Here is a 19,378-nt window from a genome sequence, read left to right as displayed (position 1 = left end):
TTCTGCTCTTCTACGAGTAGAAGAGCTTCCCCTTTTCTTCAAAAAGAAAGAGAACTTCTGCTCTCCTACAAGGAGATCTTCTGACCTTCTACAAGAAAAAGAGTTCCTGCTTTTCTACAAGAAGAAGTGTTTCTGCTCTACTTCTACAGGAAGAGCTACTGCTCTAAAAAAAGAAGAGCTTCTGCTCTACTCTGCAGGAAGAGCTACTGCTCTTCTAAGAAAGGAAGAACTTCTGCTCTACTTCTACAGGATCTTCTATGAGAAGATCTACAGATCTTCTATGAGAAGATCTACAGATCTTCTATGAGAAGATCTACAGATCTTCTACGAGAAGATCTACAGATCTTCTATGAGAAGATCTGGAGATCTTCTCATAGAAGATCTGTAGATCTTCTATGAGAAGATCTCCAGATCTTCTATAAGAAGATCTCCAGATCTTCTATGAGATGATCTCCAGATCTTCTATGAGAAGATCTCCAGATCTTCTATGAGAAGTAAAGGGCTGCAAATGTGACAATTTTCTCTATTTATGCCATGGAGAGAAAACGCTCGTCATGTTATGCCCTGTTTGATCAAACGCATAACAGTACGTGACATCCAACCAAATGCTCGATGTCTCGTCATGTCGGTCACATTCAAACCGATCGTCATAACATGTAATGACCAATAAAATGGAATGTTGAATAGTGTGTCATACAAAAATGTTCTATCAAAAAAACAACAACAATTATGAAGCAATTGCCAACGAAAAGACACACACGTGATGAAGGCACAGCGCAATCGCTACCTGCTTTTCCGATATGTAAAAAAATAAAATTTTTGTAATAAAGAAACACGAAACATTCACATTTCGTGTTTTTGTTAATCCTTATTAAAAAAAAAAAACAATAATCCCCTGAATTGTTGATTATAATTTCATAAATGTTTGCCTCCGTTAGTGAGGTGTAAATGAGAATGAGTGCTACTTTAATTCATGTAACAACACTATATACTTCCATTGTTCAATTCTGTGCATATTCTGTTATTGAATGAGAATCAAGTCTCTGTCCACAAACTTTAATTTTAAAAGAACTCTTTATGTAGGTAGAAAATAGGCAAACAATATTTACCTCTTTTTTATGACCAAAATTTTACGATAATCATCAATAAATTGGGATTGTTCAGTATATGTTTCATTTTTTTCTATTCATTTGTTGATGTCAATGCACATTTTGTTATTGAACTCAATTTTATATTTACGCGGTGTTTGTTACTTCAAAATTACAGCATACACAAAAACACATCCTCACCGTCGAAAGTAACACACACACACTCTCAATTTAAGCACACGTACACAAATGACACACAATTTGACGATGACACGGTTCGATGTGATCGTTGACACCCTGCAATTTTCGAGAACACCATGCAAATATTCGAGTCAGCCATGCCACGATCGAACCTTAGACAATGGCACACATGAATCAAAATGGGGGATGTTGTTGGTTGTCATTGCTTTTCAAATACATAGCGCATGATTGAGTAGACAAAGTCAGTGTGTCGAAAAAAGCATAATTCATATAATTCGTCTTGTGCAGGCCTTTTATGAGAAGATCTCCAGATCTTCTATGAGAAGATCTCCAGATCTTCTATGAGAAGATCTCCAGATCTTCTATGAGAAGATCTCCAGATCTTCTATGAGAAGATCTCCAGATCTTCTATGAGAAGATCTCCAGATCTTCTATGAGAAGATCTCCAGATCTTCTATGAGAAGATCTCCAGATCTTCTATGAGAAGATCTCCAGATCTTCTATGAGAAGATCTCCAGATCTTCTATGAGAAGATCTCCAGATCTTCTATGAGAAGGTCTCCAGGTCTTCTTTGAGAAGATCTCCAGATCTTTTATGAGGGAACCTCCAACTCTTCTATGAGAAGAGCGTCTGCTCTTCTATGAGAAGAGCGTCTGCTCTTCTATGAGAAGACCTTCAGATCTTCTATGAGAAGACATTCAGATCTTCTATGAGAAGACCTTCAGATCTTCTATGAGAAGACCTTCAGATCTTCTATGAGAAGACCTTCAGATCTTCTATGAAAAGACCTCCAGATCTTCTATGAGAAAACCTTCAGATCTTTTATAAGAAGACCTCCAGACCTTCTATAAGAAGATCTCCAGATCGTCTATGGGAAGACCTCCAGATCTTCTATGAGAAGATCTCCAGATCTTCTATGAGAAGATCTCCAGATCGTCTATGAGAAGATCTCCAGATCTTCTATGAGAAGATCTCCAGATCTTCCATGAGAAGATCCTCAGATCTTCCATGAGAAGATCTCCATATCTTCTATGAGAAGATATCCAGATCTTCTATGAGAAGATATCCAGATCTTCTATGAGAAGATCTCCATATCTTCTATGAGAAGATCTCCAGATCTTCTATGAGAATATCTCCAGATCTTCTATGAAAAGATTTCCTGATCTTCTATGCGAAGATCTCCAGATCTTCTATGCGAAGATCTCCAGATCTTCTATGCGAAGATCGCCAGATCTTCTATGAGGAGATCTCCAGATCTTCTATGAGAACACCTCCAGATCTTCTATGAGAACACCTCCAGATCTTCTATGAGAAGACCTCCAGATCTTCTATGAGGGAACCTCCAACTCTTCTCTGAGGAGAGCGTCTGCTCTTCTATGAGAAGAAGACCCACTGCTTTTTCTATAAGAAGAGATTCTGCTCTTCTATAAGGAGACCATCTCGCCTGCTATGAAAGGACCTCCTCGACTTCTATAAGAAACAGTTATCGGCTTCCATAAGAAGACATTCGACTCTTCTATGAGAAGACGTTGAGGTCTTCTATAAGAAGACCTTTTGGTCTTCTAAAAGAAGGCCTTGGGGTCTTCTACAAGAAGACCTTGAGGTCTTCTATAAGAAGACCTTAAGAAGGCCTTCTCGTCTTCTATGAGAAGACTTCCACCATTGTTTGAGGAGACTTTCTGTTCTCGTATAGAATATCTTCTGTTTCGAGAACAAGTTCTGGTCTTCTTAGACAGCAATTCACAAGATAATCTCCGGTCATGAGAGTTCACATTGCCGCAACATGTGTATTAATGAAGAAACCATGACGTCTACAGCATTAATAATTACTTGCATCTTCCGATATGTTTAATGACAAATATTTATTTCTACCCCCCGATCAGATAACCGGTAGTATCTTCTTAACTTTTAATTGCACAAATGCACATTTCGAAAGGAAAAAAACTCTACATTTAAACTCACCTGACTCATGACTATTGTGACATCATCGGATTTCAAGCGTGCCACCATAATTGAAGCCACTGCCAAAATATAATCGCCGGCCATTGTAACCTGTTTTTTTTTTTTGCGGGTTGAAGAAAAGAACAAGAAACAAAATTAAATAAAATTAATGTAAACGGAAATCGCTAAAAGGCATCAGTAAATTTTATAGAATGATAACTGTAACGGTAATGTTGGTGTTGGTGTTTTTGTTGTTGCTGCATAATAAAAGAATTAAATTATCGCCACTTCCATCGCAACGAGAGAGAGAAAAAAAGGCCATTCACGATAATCACCAGCCATTTATCACAGCTATTAATATGGGCCATAAACATTTATTGCTGTTGTTGTTGTTGCTGTTATAGTTTTACATATCTTTTGATCTTGATATAGCCAAAAAAAAAAAAAAAAAAAACTACACCTGGGCCATGAAACTGCAAAAGGTGTTTATTATTTTGCAAGTGTGCGGCTGTTTAAGTTTTTTTTGGCAGAATTGCCAGAATAAAAATTAAAACTTTACTTTAACTTGGAGTTTTGTTAAGTTGAAGGTTCTTTGCAGAGAGCGAGAGACAGATAACAATTTAATTGTGTTTATCGTTATGCCATTAAAACTAGTAGTCTTTGTATCTTTATTGCCTGAATTTGTTATCTGTCATAATTTACATGCTCAGAGACATGCTCGGTTTCTTACACGCCATAATTGCTGTATTAAATTGCAGTGCTTGAAATTCGGAATGCCACAAGAATTTTAAATAAAAAAAAAAAATTAATGTGTTTATATTAAGCAAAGGCTAAATTTTCAATTCATTTGATTTTAAATGGCCATATGGAAGAATTGTGAACATCCACTCATAAAAATAATAATTGACCATGCTTGCGTATAAGTGATGGCAACATGTATACGTCACTGTGGCGGCCAAGCACAACACATATTTCTAAGTTCAAATTTTAAGAAAACAACTAAAAATGTCTTTGAAAATATATATCGTAGAACGATTAATACATCTTTTGTGATTGATTTTTTTCCCAAACTTCGGGGGTCCATAAGCAAAATGCATCGGATTTTAATAAGTTGCTAGTAGAGTTGTTCTTTTCAATTTCTAAATGTCATATGTTGTTGGAAAATTTTAAACGTACACCATTTCGGATATCAAAAAATAATTAGAACAATTTAAAAAGCAGTAAGTTCGGCCGGGCCGAACTTTGAATACCCTCCACCATATGGAACGAATTTGGAAATATTCAAAAAATAAATTTAAAATTCTGTTAAAATCTTAAAAGTACAGAATATAGTCGTTATATTGGGGTCTATACGACGTGGGCCTACATAGGCATTGTTTGTCATAAGCCATTACCATATAAAAATATCGTGTATAGGGAGGTACCGTTATATAGGAGATGTGCGAAGACCTGGACCAGCATAGACAATTTTCTGTCACAGGCTGTAGCATCCATTACGAACTTCAAATACGACATCTCATACAATTTCGGTGAGTATTGTACCTAAAATCGTCAAAATAACGAATATAGGGAGGTACTGATATATGGGGCCTATACGAAGACCTGGACCTGCTTAAACAATTTTCTGTCGCAGACTGTAGTTCCCATAACGAAAAATAAATACGTAATTTGAAACAATTCTGGTGAATAATGACGCTAAAATCATCAAAATACCGAATATTGGGAGGTACCCTTATGGGGGCACAAACAATTTTCTGTCTTAGGGTGTAGTATCTATTACGAATCTTAAATACCAAATTTGAAACAATTCCGGTAAATAATATCGCTAAAATCATAAAAATACCGAATATTGGGAGGTACCATTATATGGGGGATATACGAAGACGTGGACCTGCACAGACAATTTTCTGTCATAGGCTGTAGTATCTATTACGAATCTCAAATACCTGATTTGAAACAATTCCGGTGAATAATGTCCCTAAAATCATCAAAATACCGAAAATCAGGAGGTACCGTTATATGGGGGCTATACGAAGTCGTGGACCTACACAGACAATTTTCTGTCATAGGCTGTAGTATCCATTTCGCACTTCAAATACCAAATTTGAAACAATTCCGGTGAATAATGTCGATAAAATCATCAAAATACCGAATATCGGGAGGTACCGTTATATGGGGGCTATATGAAAACGAGGACCTACATGGCCCATTTACGAACTTAACCTGCCTACTGGAAAAATAAACACGTGTGCAAAATATAGCGTGATTACAACAGACAGTCCATACAAAACTGCATCGGATTGGAATACAGGCTGAGATGAAAAAACTGAAAGCAATTTCAGACTACTGTCATTTCTAAGCAACTCGTCCGACAGCTGTTAAAATTATTTTAGTGATAGCTCATTATATTGTTTACAAGCAAACAAAAGCATTTAGGTGAGAACTTTCCAGAAAAAAAAGTTATTCGTGATGGAATTCAAGCGTGATAGTTAGATTTCTTTGTATTTGGCTGGAAAACCACAGGTGGCACTCCAACATTTAAATGTGGATAAATCTTTTGTGTCTCGGATCATCGCTCGTTACCGTGATACTGATAACGTAGCCCGACGTCAAGGAAGTGGACGAAAGAAAACAGCCGTATCAGCAGAAATGGTTCAAAAAGTAAAGAAGCGACTTGATCGAAAGCCGCGTCGCAGTGGCCGAAAAATGGCTCGTGAGCTGAACATATCGCAATATTCCATTTGGCAAATATTGAAAAATGAGCTCGGGAAAGCCAAACATTCGCTGTCCAGCAGTTTGTAAATAAACAAAATGATCGTGTTTACCTGCCAAAGAGGTCAGCTGAAAGTGTGCACCTTCGGTTGGTCACCAGAACTCAAGCACCGGCCATAGTTATGTTAGCACTAAATGTTCACCCAAGACAAAATTTAGTACTATTTTGTGCTTTTCGTTCAATTATAGTACACATTAACCGTGATTCTCATAAAAATTTCAACTTTATAGCTATATCCGTTCACATAATGCCAAGTGGTACCATTTTAGAAGTCTAGTAACATTTCCTAAATTTAAAGTTCGAATTTCCAAAAACCCTTCGGTACATCTATCCTGCACTACCTCAGTGACTCTCGTTCCAAATTTGAAAAGTCCAGCGCAACGGTTGACACAATTTCAATTTGTACCAAATTTAGTACACATAAGTACGAATTTCCAAAGCTTCTTACATACCCCAATCCTACACTCAACCTATAATTACAATTTCAAATTTTAGGATTTCACCCCTGTTTGTTCATCACCCAAATACAAATTCTACTTTATTTACAAAAGTACAAATTTCCAAAAACAGCTACATTTCCCAATCCTACACTCTGACAGTAATCTTATTTCCAATTTTCAGGATACCAGCTCTATTGTTTCACCAAATTGTACCAAATTTATTACCATTAGGCGCATTTTAGTACAAATTTTTATGAGTACATAGAGTCCCATAGAAATCTTATTTTCAAATTTCAGGATTTCAACGTTACTGGTTCACATAAAAGTTAAAATGTACCAAATGTAGTACCATTTGGTACACATAAGTACGAATTTCCAAAACTACCCACATACCTAAGTCCTACAAGGCAAGAGCAATGTTATTTCCAAATTCCAGCTCTATTGGTTCTCCCAAAACTTAAATTGTACCAAATTTAGTACCATTTAGTACACATAAGTACGAATTTCCAAAACTACCTACCTTATTTATACATTTTAGAATCCCAGCTTTATCGGTTCACCCAAATCGAAATTTAGTACCATTTAGGACTAAACATGCACATAAGTATAAATTTCGAAAACTTCCTCCACATCCCGATTCTACACTCCGCCAGTAATTTTAAGCTCAAATTTCAGGATTCCATCTCCATCTGTTCCTCCAAATTCAAATTGGACTAAATTTCCAAAAATACGTCCTTACATCGACTCTACTCCTAAACCTTGATTCGCATTCCAAATTTCAAGTTTTTACCTCTAACCGTTCATATAATACGAAATTGTACCAAATGTAGTACATTTTAGTACTTTTCGTACACTTTTGGGGGAAACCTTTTTTCCAAAAAAAATGGTGGTACATTTATCATACACTCCACCAGTGACCCTTATTCCATATTTAAGAGTTCTTGCTCCTCTGCTACCTCAAATACAAAGGGTCTATAGAGACGACCTTCAAGCTCGTCTATAGAGACGACCTTCAAGCTCGTCTATAGAGACGACCTTCAAGCTCGTCTATAGAGACGACCTTCAAGCTCGTCTATAGAGACGACCTTCAAGCTCGTCTATAGAGACGACCTTCAAGCTCGTCTATAGAGACGACCTTCAAGCTCGTCTATAGAGACGACCTTCAAGCTCGTCTATAGAGACTACCTTTCAGCTCATCTATAGAGACGACTTTTATATCGTCTATAGACACGGGCCTTCAGGTCGTCTATAGAGACGGGCCTACAGGTCGTCTATAGAAACGGGCCTTTAGGTCATCCATAGAGACGAACCTTCAGGTTATCTATAAGGACAGTGACCCTCATTCCAAATTTAAGAGTTCTTGCTCCTCTGCTACCTCACAAACAAAGGGTACCATATTTAGTACCTTTTAATACTTTTCGAACCGTTCTATTACGAATTTCCAAAAACTCAGCCGTATCTGACCCCTTCAGACCAAGAGTGACCCCCACCCAAAATTTCTAGCTTCAGCCATTTGATGAATCGTTAGGTTATTCAGTCTGTAGATCAGTCAGTCAATTACTTTACTCTTTTATTATATCCTCCACCATACTATGGAGGGTATATTCATTTTGTCATTCCGTTTGTAACTCATGGAAATAATAATCTATTTTGTCTATTTTGCCAGTAGGCAGGTTAAGTTCGTAAATGGGCAATGTAGGTTCACGTTTTCATATAGCCCCCATATAACGGTACCTCCCGATATTCGGTATTTTGATGATTTTAGCGACAATATTCACCGGAATTGTTTCATATTTGGCATTTGAAGTTCGAAATTGATACTACAGCCTAAGGCAGAAAATTGTCTATGCAGGTCAAGGTCTTCGTATAGGACCCATATATCAGTACCTCCTTATATTCGATATTTTGACGATTTTAGGTACAATACTCACCGAAATTGTTTGAGATGTCGTACTTGAAGTTCGTAATGGAAGCTATAGCCTGTGACAGAAAATTTTCTATGCAGGTCCAGGTCTTCGTATAGCTCCTATATAACGGTACCTCCCTACGTACGGTATTTTGATAATTTTGGATACATTATTCACCGTTTATTTCAAGTTTCGAATTTGAATATGGCAATGGCATGTGACAAACAATGCCTATGTAGGTGCACGTCGTACAGGCCCTAATATAACGACTATATTCGGTATTTTTGAAATGTTAGCAGAATTTTTGGCGAATGTTATCTTTTTCGAAAATTTTCAAATTCGGTCTAAATGGTGGAGGCTAACTTACTGCTTTTTTACTTGTTATTGATATAGTTTTTTTTTATAGAATTAATTATGGGTAACAAATGCGATAATGGAGATTTTTCGAACATCACACTGTAAGAGGCTCTAAATAAGTTACAACCGTTCTGTTAGTTTCCTAACTATTATGCAACAACAATACATTCATTATTGGTATTAGGAACTTTAACAGTGCGATACTACATTATTTCTATGATGGCTAAAAATTGAAATATTACCCACCTTTTTATGATTCCATAAGACATTTACACTGGGTTTGCCGCGACGAAAATCAGACTGATCGATGACATCGTCGTGCACCAAACTGGCTGAGTGCACCATTTCAGAGAACATGGCGATTTGTCGTTGTTTATCCAAGAGTTCCCTGCAAAAAAAAACACACACAAAAGAAGACACACATTGATGATTATAAATAAATAAATAAATAAATAAATGAAAAAATTGCAACACAAAAAAAATCAGTTTGTATCAATTCAATAATTCAACATTGCAAAACACAGCAAAAAAAATGTTACAATAAAAAAAACCGAAAATCATCTAAAAAAATTGGGTTAATATCTGGCCAATAATTGTGGCAGGCAACTAATTATTGATACGTTACACGCCAATGACATACACATTTAATGCAGGGATGGAGAGGGGGGGAGGACATATTGCCTCTCTGTCGAAAGAAAACAATTGCAATTGTCCGACGCAGTGATTTATGCGAATTGCAAATAATGAGAAATAACAAGGCGCACAATATGTATGAATATATGTATGTATGTGTGTCCATCATTTACAGTGGGATTTTTTTTTTATTTATTTTTAATTATCGAAATTATTACAAAAATTCATTTTGATTTCTTCATAAAAATTGTCAGAAGTTATGTGCAATTTTCAAGCTAATTAAAATAATTGTTGCAGTTTTTATTTGGCCAGATAACTGTAAATGGTAACGCACTAAATTTTAATGATTATTTGAAAGTGTTTGGATAAGAGGATACGAGTTAGAGGCAACATGTTGCGAGTGATTGCCACGAAAACACATGTGTGTGTGCGTATCAGAGATGGGAAACCTAAAGTCATAGAAGGCATTTTCTTAGGTTTCCATTGGTCATACGTAGACTTAAAATGTTTGGTAGAATTTCGAAAAAGCAGCGGATCTTCTGTAATCGTTCCACAGTGGAGCTAAATTCATGCTATGGACTTTTGGAGATGGAAACTCTTATTTTATCGGAAATTTAATCGTATACTATTTTTATGCATGGAATTGTTATCAGGTCCTTTGTTATTTAGATATTTACATTAAAGACAACTATTAAATGTGTTCAAATACAGGGTGAGATGAAAAATCTGCAACCAATTTCAGACTGCTGTCATTTCTAAGCCATCATCTGACATATTTTAAAATTATTCCAGTGATATCTCATTATATTCTTTACAAGCGTACAAAAGCATTTTGGTGAGAATTTTTCAGAAAAAATTTTATTCGTGATGGAATTCAAGCGTGGTAGAGTGATTTCTTTATATTTGGCTGGAAAACCACAAGTGGCTATCGTTAGAGCACTGCAGCATTTAAATGTGAATAAATCTTTTGTGCCATCGCTCGTTACCGAAAAGCAAAGAAGCGACTTGATCGAAACCCGCATCGCAGTGGCCATAAAATGGCTCGTGGGCTAAACATAGCAATATTCCATTCGGCAAATATTGAAAAATTAGCTCGGGGTAAAGCCATTGAAATTCCAAAAAGTGCCAGAACACCACAAAAGAAAGAAAACAGACTCAAATGAGGTCAAGAGTTGCTTCGCTTGGCAGAAAGTGATGAACTACCGAATTTGGGTTTCTCCGATGAGAAAACATTCGTTATGCAGCAGTTTGTAAACAAACAAAATGATCGTGTTTACCTGCCAAAGAGATCAGCTGAGAATGTGCACCTTCGGTTGGCCACCGGAACTCAAGCGCCGGCCATGGTGATGGTGTGGGCCGCCATAGCAGCCGGTGGTCGCTCTCCGCTCGTATTAATCGACCGTGATCGATCAGAATAAATGCCGAAAATTATCACGAAAATATTATGGAGGGTGTATTAAAGCCTTGGTCACGTAAAACATTTTGGCAGTAGGCTTTGGACATTCCAATAGGACGCCATACACTCAGCACGCGCCACCAAAGAATGGTTACAAAATGAGATTCCTCGCTTCATTTCCAGCGCACAATGGTCACCAAAATCTCCGGATATCAATCCGTTGTGTCCTGGAATATTTCGGAAAGCAAGGTTGGCATTAAAAACTACCAAAGTGTCGATCACCTCAAGCAAACGCTTCACCAGGAATGGATCAAAATACCGCAGAGCAACAATCGGGCAGCGTGTGACAGTTTCATTGGCCGTTTGAAGGCCATAATTCGTGCCAAAGGCAATCAATTCGAACAAACCTAAACTTATTCTAAAATTTGATGATATTTCCGATATTTTTTGATTACATTAAAAAAAAATGTAAAAACTATGGCGTTTGACTTTGGTGCATTTTTTTCTATCTCACCCTGTATATCTGGAAGGCCTTCTATAAAATCTCCGAAATAAATGACTTTGGTGCATTTTTTTCTATCTCACCCTGTATATCTGGAAGGCCTTCTATAAAATCTCCGAAATAAATGACTTTGTTGCATTTTTTCTATCTCACCCTGTATATCTGGAAGACCTTCTATAAAATCTCCGAAATAATGGAAAAAAAACTTTCCAAAAAATACCTTCAAAATTTATCCTTAGACAGACGATATTCTACAGACCTCTGCAGATTTTCTACTATTGATAGAAGACCTACTTAAAATCTGACTGAAGAAGGCCAGTGCACGGGATTCTGTATAGAAGAGCTATGGGAGATTTTCAAACTATACAGAATACTTTTACATAGTCTTTTGAAGATTTTGAAGAGTCCTAAAATTAAGGTCGTCTCGACCTTTCACTTCGTCTATAAAGACGACCTTTCAGCTCGTCGTCTCTATAGAGACGACCTTTCAGCTCGTCTATAGAGACGAACGACCTTTCAGCTCGTCTATAGAGACGAACGACCTTTCAGCTCGTCTATAGAGACGAACGACCTTTCAGCTCGTCTATAGAGACGAACGACCTTTCAGCTCGTCTATAGAGACGACCTTTCAGCTCATCTATAAAGACGACCTTTCAGCTCGTCTATAAATAAGACTTTTCAGCTCGTCTTTACCTTTATAACTTTGAGTTATGTCAAAATTCCCACTGTCTGTGAATATTGAAATCAAAATCACATAAATATGTAGTCAATACGATAATGTCAGACATTATCGTTGATAAAATCATTAACAACGCGGCAACGGTAGCTGCATCACGTATGCAACCTGTTTCATGCTGCTGCTTCAATTACTTTAAACCAAAAAATGTTCATAACAAAAAAGAAAACAAAAAAATATTCAAGGAGCTTTTGACAATAAAATTATGGAATTCCAAGTTGAGACTTACCTTGATTCTTTGTTCAAATGATAATTTATGGCTTTGGACATGAGTAGTGTAATCATGGGTCTTAGGGCTTTGCCCTGACCATCAATATAGTAATTGGCAATGGTGTCCAGTTCCATTTGAGTTGTGCCTTGTGAAAGTAACTGGAGAGAGAGAAAAGAGAATAATTAAATAAAAAATAATGAATAATAGAGAGATGTCAATGAAATACTCCTTTAAGCTCTCCTGAAAATACCCTCTCAAATTCATCTAAAATGTCTTCCTTTACGTGGCAAAAAGAACTCCCTTACGTTTGTTTCTTTAGACTTCCTTCACCTCGTTTATAGAGACTCCCTGCCTCCATAGTTCGTCTATAGAGGCTACCTGCCTTCACAGATCGTCCATAGAGACTTCCTACCTTAGAGACTCCCGGCCTCACAGCTCGTTTATAGAGACTCCCTGCCTTCACAGCTCGTCTATTGAGACTCCTTGCCTTCACATCTTGTCTTTAGAGACTTCCTACTTTACTGCTCATCTATGAAGGCTCCCTGTCTTCACAGCTTGTCTATAGAGACTCCCAGCCTCACAGCTCGTTTATAGAGACTCCCTACCATTTCAGCTTGTCTATAGAAACTCCCTGCCTTTACATCTTGTCTATAGAGACTCCCTACCTTCACAGCTAGTCTTTAGAGACTCCCTGCATTTACAGCTTGTCTATAGATTCCCCGCATTCAAATCTCGTCTATAAAGACTCCCTGCCTTCACAGCTCGTCTATAAAGACTCCCTGCCTTCACAGCTCGTCTATAAAGACTCTCTGCCTTCACAGCTCGTCTATAAAGACGCTCTGCCTTCACAGCTCGCCTATAAAGACTCTCTGCCTTCACAGCTCGCCTATAAAGACTCTCTGCCTTCACAGCTCGTCTATAAAGACTCTCTGCCTTCACAGCTCGTCTATAAAGACTATCCGCCTTCAAAGCTCGTCTATAACGACTCTCTGCCTTCACAGCTCGTCTATAACGACTCTCTGCCTTCACAGCTCGTCGATAAAGACTCTCTGCCTTCACAGCTCGTCTATAAAGACTCTCTGCCTTCACAGCTCGTCTATAAAGACTCTCTGCCTTCACAGCTCGTCTATAAAGACTCTCTGCCTTCACAGCTCGTCTATAAAGACTCTCTGTCTTCACAGCTCGTCTATAAAGACTCTCTGCCTTCACAGCTCGTCTATAAAGACTCCCTGCCTTCCCAGCTTGTCTATAAAGACTCCCTGCCTTCACAGCTTGTCTATAAAGACTCCCTGCCTTCAGCTCGTCTATAAAGACTCCCTGCCTTCACATCTCGTCTATAAAGACTCCCTGCCTTCACATCTCGTCTATAAAGACTCCCTGCCTTCAGCTCGTCTATAGAGACTCCCTGCCTTCAGCTCGTCTATAGAGACTCCCTACCTTCAGCTCGTCTATAAAGACTCCCTGCCTTCACATCTCGTTTATAAAGACTCCCTGCCTTCAGCTCGTCTATAAACACTCCCTGCCTTCCCAGCTTGTCTATAAAGACACCCTGCCTTCCCAGTGTGTCTATATAGACTCCCTGCCTTCCCAGCTTGTCTATATAGACTCCCTGCCTTCCCAGCTTGTCTATAAATACTCCCTGCCTTCCCAGCTTGTCTGTATAGACTCCCAGGCTCACAGTTCGTCTATAGAGACTCCCTGCCTTCACAGCTTGTCTATAGAGACTCCCTCCCTTCACAGCTCGTCTATAGGGAATCCCTGCTTCACAGGTCGTCTATAGAGACTCCCTGCCTTCAGAGCACGTCTATAGAGACTCCCTGTCTCACAGCTCTCCTATAGAGACTCCCAGCCTCACAGCTCGTCTATAGAGACTCCCAGCCTCACAGATTGTCTATAGAGACTCCCTGCCTTCACAGCTCGTCTATAGAGACTCCCTGCCTTCACAGCTCTTCTATAGAGACTCCCTGCCTTCCCAGCTTGTCTATAGAGATTCCCTGCCTTCACAGCTCTTCTATAGAGACTCCCTGCCTTCACAGCTGTCTATAGATACTCCCTGCTTCAGAACACGTCCATAGAGGCTATTCGCTTCACAAGTCGTCGTTAGAAACTCCTTCTACCTTCCACTCTATAGAGACTTTCTTCAGCACGTCTATAAATTCCATACTTACATCTCTAATGTCTTCGTAAAAGTACTTCAGCTCTTCGTCCATTATAATGTAAGGATCTATTTGGATTTCACGCACGGGTCCAGCCGGTTGTTGGGTATGGACGGAGCTGTAACGGCGGCAGTTTGCTTTGCCATTTGTGCATTTGGCCTTGGTGTGTGACGTTGATGGTTTGTCGGAATTTAACTGCAAAGAAAAGGAACAACACAAAATACAATATTAATAAAATTAACAATAACATACATTTACAACAACAAAAAATAACTTCAAATATAATTTATTTTTAATAACTGCAAATTTTATGTTTAAAAACTATTTTTTTGTTTTTTTCAAAAAAATTTCGTCACTTATTTTACACTAGACCGTCATCTATAGAAGAGGAATAACAATAAGGCATGAAATTTGAAAATTTTAAACTAAAACTAATTACAACATCATTCATTCTCTGCAATCCATGAGTGTTGGGGAAGGGGTAGAGCGGAGCAAGAAGATAAAACACACAACAACTTCAGGGGGACCGACTTAAATGAATTTGTTTCGTTTAAATACCACTTAACAACTTTACAATTGCTGCAATTATACCAGGCTCGGCTGGCTCTTGGTATCTGAGAGCGGAGAGAAGAGGTGAACAACATGTGGAATATAGTAAATCCTATGGTGTTTTTCAGCTAACATTTCAATCATTATTCGCTTTTCGGTCGTTCAGCGGCTGTGGAACACCTTGCCTGTCGCATGTGTCGGTTGGTTGGTATCTTGGTTATAAATGACTATTTTTTTATTACCAACAATTGTCAGAGAGACACACTTTCAGCCTAGCCGCCAAAAAATCTTCAAACATCATTGACGCGTGTCTCGGTCTAACACTCAGGTGGCATTAAAAGGTGGCAACAAAGAGCGACACATACATAGAAGCACCACCGCAATTGCAACAAATTACTAAATTATAGTTGGGCAAATGTGTAAATTTAACAATTACTTAGGCAGTTGAAGGTGGAGGGGAGGGGGAAATTTTTGAGTCAGGAAGTCTCTTTAAACGATCTGTGAAAAAGGGAGTCTCTATGGACAAGCTGAAGCTACAGGGAGTCTCTCTGGACGAGCTGAAGCTGAAGGGAGTCTCTATAGACGAGCTGAAGCTGAAGGGAGTCTCTATAGACGAGTTGAAGCTGAAGGGAGTATCTATAGACGAGCTGAAGCTGAAGGGAGTCTCTATAGACGAGCTGAAGCTGAAGGGAGTATCTATAGACGAGCTGAAGCTGAAGGGAGTATCTATAGACGAGCTGAAGCTGAAGGGAGTCTCTATAGACCAGCTGAAGCTGAAGGGAGTCTCTATAGACGAGCTGAAGCTGAAGGGAGTCTCTATAGACGAGCTGAAGCTGAAGGGAGTCTCTATAGACCAGCTGAAGCTGAAGGGAGTCTCTTTAGACGAGCGGAGCAAGAATCTCTTCAGAGGAGCTCTCTCTATAAAACAGCTGATAATCGTCTCGATAGACGAGCCGCGATGGTCGTCTCGATAGACGAGATGAAGTCTGTCTTTATAAACGAACCGAGGGCTGTCTTTATAGACGAACATAAGACCTACAGTTGCTCTTCTGGGTGCAGAAGACCTTCTGCAGCTCTTCTATGGCTAGAAGACCTTCTGCAGCTCTTCTATGGCTAGAAGACCTTCTGCAGCTCTTCTATGGCTAGAAGACCTTCTGCAGCTCTTCTATGGCTAGAAGACCTTCTGCAGCTCTTCTATGGCCCGAAGACCTTCTGCAGCTCTTCTATGGCTAGAAGACCTCCTGCAGCTCTTCTATGGCTAGAAGACCTTCTGCAGCTCTTCTATGGCTAGAAGACCTCCTGCAGTTCTTCTATGGCTAGAAGACCTCCTGCAGCTCTTCTATGGCTAGAAGACCTTCTGCAGCTCTTCTATGGCTAGAAGATCTTCTGCAGCTCTTCTATGGCTAGAAGACCTTCTGCAGCTCTTCTATGGCGAGAAGACCTTCTGCAGCTCTTCTATGGCTAGAAGACCTTCTGCAGCTCTTCTATGGCTAGAAGACCTTCTGCAGCTCTTCTATGGCTAGAAGACCTTCTGCAGCTCTTCTATGGCTAGAAGATCTTCTGCAGCTCTTCTATGGCTAGAAGACCTTCTGCAGCTCTTCTATGGCTAGAAGACCTGCTGCAGCTCTTATATGGCTAAAAGACCTGCTACAGCTCTTCTATGGCTAGAAGACCTTCTGCAGCTCTTCTATGGCTAGAAGACCTGCTAAAGCTCTTCTACGGCTCGAAGACCTGCTACAGCTTTTCTATGGCTAGAAGACCTTCTGCAGCTCTTCTGTGCCTATAATACCTTTTCGAATACTTTAATACATATCAAAAACCTCCCTCCACTTATCTATTAATACAAATAGACAATTTCAAAATCCATGATCGAAGGTGTGTATCACCAAATTGTATTTAGCTATGAAATGAGGTCTGATTCTAAGGTTATATGGTTATGCTGCCATATCAAGATAATCTTTGATTATAAAAATAAATATTAGTTTTAAATTCACAACTTAGGAGGAGACCGGAGAGCGTAGACCAGAGGCTATGGATGGCATGAATGCCGTTGCAAATATGATAAGTCAACAATTTGGAATGCTACTCAAGACACTAAAGCACCATAGAAGACCAAATATTGATCTGAAATGGCGATGGTGGAGAGTGGGGGGGGGGGGGGGGGCAGCAGATAATGGCTATGATGGTGCTGGCGACGTCAACAATGTTGGACAAATAGCCTCTAGTTGTCCGGCTAATAGTTCAATGAGAAGGAAGGCGTTATGAATATTGATGATGCTGCTGCTGGGTGATGGCTTGGTGATCACCATAGAGACAGCATGAAATGGAGGGAATTGAAACTGAAAGGCTTGTCTGGCTGACTACATGTTGTTGTTCTTCTTCTTCTTATTGTTGACAAAACATGACAACAAAACAATCAATAAAACCCCATTTCAAATACCATGTCCAAAATTACATAATTCTTCAAAGCATTGAAGGCATTGTCTAGCTGATGTTTGCCATCTGCCGAAGAAGAAACTCAATAAACACTCAACTAAATGTAAATTCAATGAATATTTGTTATAACATGTGTATTTATTTAATAAAGATTGGATGGGCTACTGAGAAAAAAAACTGGTTTGGAATGAGTTTCCCAAGGAAGATTTTAAAAGTTTAAAATTTTATTAAAAAAAAAAAAAACATTTTAAAGTGGCCCACCCTGCAAACTGTTTGGGTAAATGGGTCATTGGCATATTTTTCTAATCTATTTACATATTCAATCAATTATATCTAAGTAAAAAGTTGTTGTTGTTGTTTGGTCACATTCTGACCTGTGTTTGATATTTCGAAATTGTTTTGACGCACAAGATTTTAATTGTCTGTTGTAAGACCTAATTTAAATAATTGCAGGCAAACCTATCGATTACATCGTTTATGGATAACTAATTGTTTAATTATCTTAGCGCAGATAATTGCATTAATAAATGCAAAATACAAATCTCAACTGTTTTTTATTAATTAAATTGTTTTTTTTTTTTTTTTTGACTGTTTCATTAGCCGTTTGAAAGCCATAATTTTATTTTATTTTTTTTTTCATTAATATATTATAATTACATTATTTTACGAAGCCTGTAAAAGGCTTGTCTGTAAATAGTATTTATAAATATGTATATACAGATTTAATCTTATCCATTGCTATAGACTTCATTTTTTAGTACTACATCATTTTATTACTTTTGCAAATAATATTTTTTTATGTTTTTTATTCTACATATTTTATGTTTAATTTCTGGAATCTCCTTTAGAAGTTCGTTAAGGGTGCTTGGTAGAGCGACATCTAGAGCGAGCATTCCATATTCGTTTTTAAATTTCGGTATTTTGTAACGTCCTTCAAGTCTTCTCCGGGTATTTTGTTCGTGGTTAATTTTCTCAGCTAGGTTTCGGTCGTCAGCGAATTCACCTACAATTGCAATTGAAAATATTTGTTTTATATTAAGGATTTCTATGTTTTTGTATATCTGGCTTATGTTGTTGGTTGACACTGTTACATTTCCGTTATTGTACGAATGGTATGATTTTTTATGTAGATATTTAACAATTCGGTTCTGTGTTTCTTGTAACATTCTACAGCATCTGGCATTTCCCCATGCTGTAATGCCATGTCGTAAATGCGATTCTACTAGGGAATAGTATGCTTGCTTCAATATAAAGAAGGGTGCATAGTTGCCTAGATGATAAAGCGCAAACGCTGATTTTCTTAACTTTTTCTGTAGTTTTTCGATGTGATCTTTCCATTTAAAGTGTTGATCCAAATAAATTCCCAAGTACTTATAATTTTCAACGATTTCTAAATTCATGGTACATTTTTCTTGATTTCTCGTTAATGTGTTTCCGTGTATGCATTCATTATCATGAAATATGATCCGAATATTGTGTTTGGGAGAACTTTTAGGTCTGATATGCAGAATCTTAGTTTTATTTGGGTTTATAATCAAGCCGTAATCGTGGCACCATTTCGTTATTATATTAAATTCCTGCTGCATTGTTGACGTTGCCTCATTTATATCCGAATGTGATACAATTATTGCAGTATCATCAGCGTATGTGTACGAAGAACTGTTGTGTAGATTGAGCGTCATTTCATTGGAATATATTAAATATAATATTGGACCCAATTTTGATCCCTGTGGAACACCGTATTGTGTTGGAAGTTCATGGCTGTTTGTGTTATCAATTCTGACTCTAAACGACCTGTATGTGAGATAGTCTTGAAACCATTTCAAACATCTGCCTCTTATTCCAGTTTTTTCTAGCACATTTACTATTTTTTCATGCGACAAAGTGTCGAAAGCTTTACTGAAATCTATGAAAAGAGCGATGCATTGTTTTTGTTGACTTAAGTTTTTATTTATATGGTTTGAAAAGTGGCCTAGGAGTTGATTGATATTCTTGTTTTTTTGGAAGCCATATTGGTTTCTATTTATTATTTTATATTTGGTTAAGAAGCTG

At 38.1% G+C, this 19,378-nt stretch overlaps 1 protein-coding gene across 1 annotated transcript in view; it reads right to left on the bottom strand.

Annotated features, from left to right (window-relative positions):
* LOC101893381 (all trans-polyprenyl-diphosphate synthase PDSS1) overlaps positions 1-19,378 on the bottom strand; it is a 110,887-nt gene that overhangs the window by 23,643 nt on the left and 67,866 nt on the right. Inside the window, exons 2-5 of the mRNA XM_059118035.1 lie at positions 14,354-14,536; positions 12,204-12,343; positions 8,954-9,095; positions 3,252-3,341 (exon numbers count right to left, since the gene is read on the bottom strand). Of these exons, the coding sequence (XP_058974018.1) occupies positions 3,252-3,341; positions 8,954-9,095; positions 12,204-12,343; positions 14,354-14,536 (555 nt within the window). The remainder of the gene's footprint in view (positions 1-3,251; positions 3,342-8,953; positions 9,096-12,203; positions 12,344-14,353; positions 14,537-19,378) is intronic.

The sequence above is a fragment of the Musca domestica genome, unplaced genomic scaffold (assembly GCF_030504385.1).
Source record: "Musca domestica strain aabys unplaced genomic scaffold, Musca_domestica.polishedcontigs.V.1.1 1, whole genome shotgun sequence".
NCBI classification, from domain to species: Eukaryota; Metazoa; Arthropoda; class Insecta; order Diptera; family Muscidae; genus Musca; species Musca domestica.
The sequence above is the reverse complement of the archived record's forward strand: the minus strand, read 5'-3'. Positions and strand labels throughout refer to the sequence as shown.